General features: G+C 42.3%; 1 protein-coding gene across 2 annotated transcripts in view; it reads left to right on the top strand.

Annotated features, from left to right (window-relative positions):
• The first annotated feature begins 318 nt into the window (after window positions 1-318).
• Window positions 319-2,844, top strand: part of pou2af1 (POU class 2 homeobox associating factor 1) — a 22,015-nt gene continuing 19,489 nt past the window's right edge. For both annotated transcript variants that reach the window (XM_008280567.1, XM_008280566.1), the window contains exon 1: window positions 319-379. In XM_008280567.1, the coding sequence (XP_008278789.1) occupies window positions 364-379 (16 nt within the window). In that variant the 5' untranslated portion in view covers window positions 319-363. The remainder of the gene's footprint in view (window positions 380-2,844) is intronic.

Below are 2,844 nucleotides of genomic sequence, written 5' to 3'. Positions count from 1 at the left end.
ATCAGTAGCTTTGTTTTTTTTTTGTTTTTTTTTACTTTTAGTGAACATCCCAAACTTGGAAGTCTAAGTTAAACTCTATCAACTTGTTAAAAGCGGAGGTAGTTTATGCTTCATGTATGCCCTTTATTTGGTGAATGTTTCCCTGATGTTTGGTCATTGGCCTTATTGTTCTTCTTTTAAAGCTTTCAGCTGAAGTTCACATTAAACAGCATCAACAGTGAAACTAGATGCATGGGGGAGATTTGTGGTTGGAGAAGCTGTGAACCTCCCTGGGGGTTTGTTAGCCTCTTATAAAGCACGTCGGTCGTCCCGCCACTTTGATTTTCTTCCGTTTAGCTATATGGTGTTGACCTGATAGGCGGTATGCACTGGGAGAAATGTAAGTACAAGACGCCGCTGCGGCTCTATTTACATGTTATCGTGTACAATATGACTTTTGATCGATCTGATTGATTACATCTGCTCTGAGTTGTGCGAAGAAGACGAGCAGAAATGTTCAAAATTTGCAAAAATGTGCTTCACGTAATCTTTCGTACAGTTTGTGCGCCGTGTGTTTTTATTGTAGAGGAGGTGGACACAATAAAATAAACACAATATAAGGTTTAATCCAGTACAATAGACATGCAATAGCCTGTAACCTCTTTGATATTGCTGTACTGTACTTTGCATAAAATGATCAGGCTGAATACGACAGGACTTCTCTATAAACTGTTTCTGAATTAAATATCTGTCAAGGTGTTGTGGCCCAGCTGTAGTTCATAATTCAGCTGTTTCTAAATCAGAAATGCCGAACCCCAGCCACCACCTGATTCTCCATTTACACCCTCGTGTTGTTTAGAACAGTAGCTCAAAGTTTGAATGTGGGGGTATTTGGAATCCTGCTAACAGATGGAGACAGCAGTGTAAGGCTTTATTTCCTGTTGTGAACTATGAGAGAACCGGTACTGAAGCGGCTGCGTCCCGCTGTGTCTGAAAGAGGAAGGTTGTCATTTGAACGCTGACTGCGTGTTGCTATTGGGCTGTAATCTTGATATGCAAAATAGCAGCAGACCCCCACCACAGTAAAACACGGCACAGCTGTGCAGCTTCCTCTTTTCGTTGATTGAATCGCTGTGCGTGTGCCACGGCGAGTGTTTGTCCGTGTGTGCTCATGTGTGGTTGCATGAAAGACAACAACACTGTCTGTTCAACTGTGTGCAAAGATTCATGCTGTAGCGCTAAACGAAGCACTTGTGTAAAGTTAAAACGATGTAAAACTCTGTTTGTACGGCACCTTTTAAAACAAAGTCTTGTGCAGAGTAAACAGAACAAATACATACATGAGCCACCATTAAACATACAGACAAATTACAGCCCTGTTACAGGAAAAGCAATGAGATAAAAATGGGGTTTGTGAGAAGTCATTTAAAGCCGTTCACAGCTGTTCAAACAGAGGAGGCTGCTACAGAGGGGACGATCCCCCTGAGCCCTACTGAGATATAAACTATAGACGCTGGATGATCTGATCTGAGGGGCCTAAAAGTGGAATAGAAAATCTGAAATGTATAAAGGGAAAACCCATATATGGTCCTGCATGTGCTAAACAGTATTTCAATTCTGCAGTTTGCAGGGAGCCGATAAAGGGATGTGAGGATGAGTGTGATGTAATGTGGGATCTGCTGTGGTCGTGGAGAGCAGCTTGATTACAGGGTGTCGCACAAGTTTCAACTTGGCCGTTTGGCTGCAAAACTGTCTCCTAAAACTGATGTTACTACACAACTAAACTACATTCTCATCTATAAGAAACTTTCCCCCCTCGCCCTGAAAGTGTGACGACGACTTAGAACGAGGGGCTTACAGTTGGAAAGAACTGCAAAGTCTGAGGTTGGTGGAGGCCAAAGTCTTTAACAGGAGACTGAGCTGCATGTCTGAGACGGAGGAGAAGAGCGCTGCAGAGGTCAAGACATCAATGAATGTATTAGTACTTGTAGATCTCTGGCTGAAAGCATTAGTGTGATTTTTGCAGTGCTCCTGAGTTGCGGTTCATTTGTGTTCATTGTAGCCTCGGTTCACTCGTAGATCGACAGAAGTGATGGACATACCACTTTTATATCTAAATATTTTCATCATTATGAAACAATCTTTGCAAAAAACAAAAACAAAACAGCCTTTTCACTGAACCTGCCAGTTTAAATGATGCTCCATGTGTGACTGAGGGCACCGTGTTCACGCTGCGCTGCTGTAAATCATTTGCCGTGATAAGCGCCACACCCCTGGACACTCCTGTCGTGCTTTGCCAGGAATCCTTACAAGCCTTTTGTTGCAGTTGGCAGTGTGACAACTTCGCTTCCCGACCTCCTGCAACACTAGAGCCGCTCTCACATCCCCACAGAGCGACACTGCAGCACCTTTTGTGCAGTTATTCAGTTTGGGGTCTGAACCATAATGTGTGACACGCTGGTCCAGCTGGTCAGGAATCAGCCAGTGGACAGAGTTTGTGTCTTAAAAAGAGACTACAAACTACAATTCTGTAATATGGCAAAATCTGGAATGATAATCTTTTAATTCACATCAATTTAGGAATATATTAAATAACCTGGAAGTTGTTCTCGTTCAAGATGCTTTTTGTTAAAATAAAGGAAAAACAGGAGACAACAGAAACTTTTCTGTGAACTCGCAGAATTTTAGTCAAATCTAAAATATACTAAATGGAGTGAACAAGAAAAGGACTACCACAGAAAAGTGTGTAGCCTCAAATACGCAGACCTCAAGTTCAAGTCAAGCTTAAAAAAATAGACTGGTATCTTTTTAACTGGAGCTAAAAATCGCAAGGTGGAGCAGTGGTTAGCAACGTTGCCTCGTAGC

This window comes from Stegastes partitus, unplaced genomic scaffold, assembly GCF_000690725.1.
Source record: "Stegastes partitus isolate 25-593 unplaced genomic scaffold, Stegastes_partitus-1.0.2 Scaffold199, whole genome shotgun sequence".
Taxonomy (NCBI): domain Eukaryota; kingdom Metazoa; phylum Chordata; class Actinopteri; family Pomacentridae; genus Stegastes; species Stegastes partitus.
Note: the sequence above shows the minus strand (reverse complement) of the source record. Positions and strands in the feature narration are given on the sequence as shown.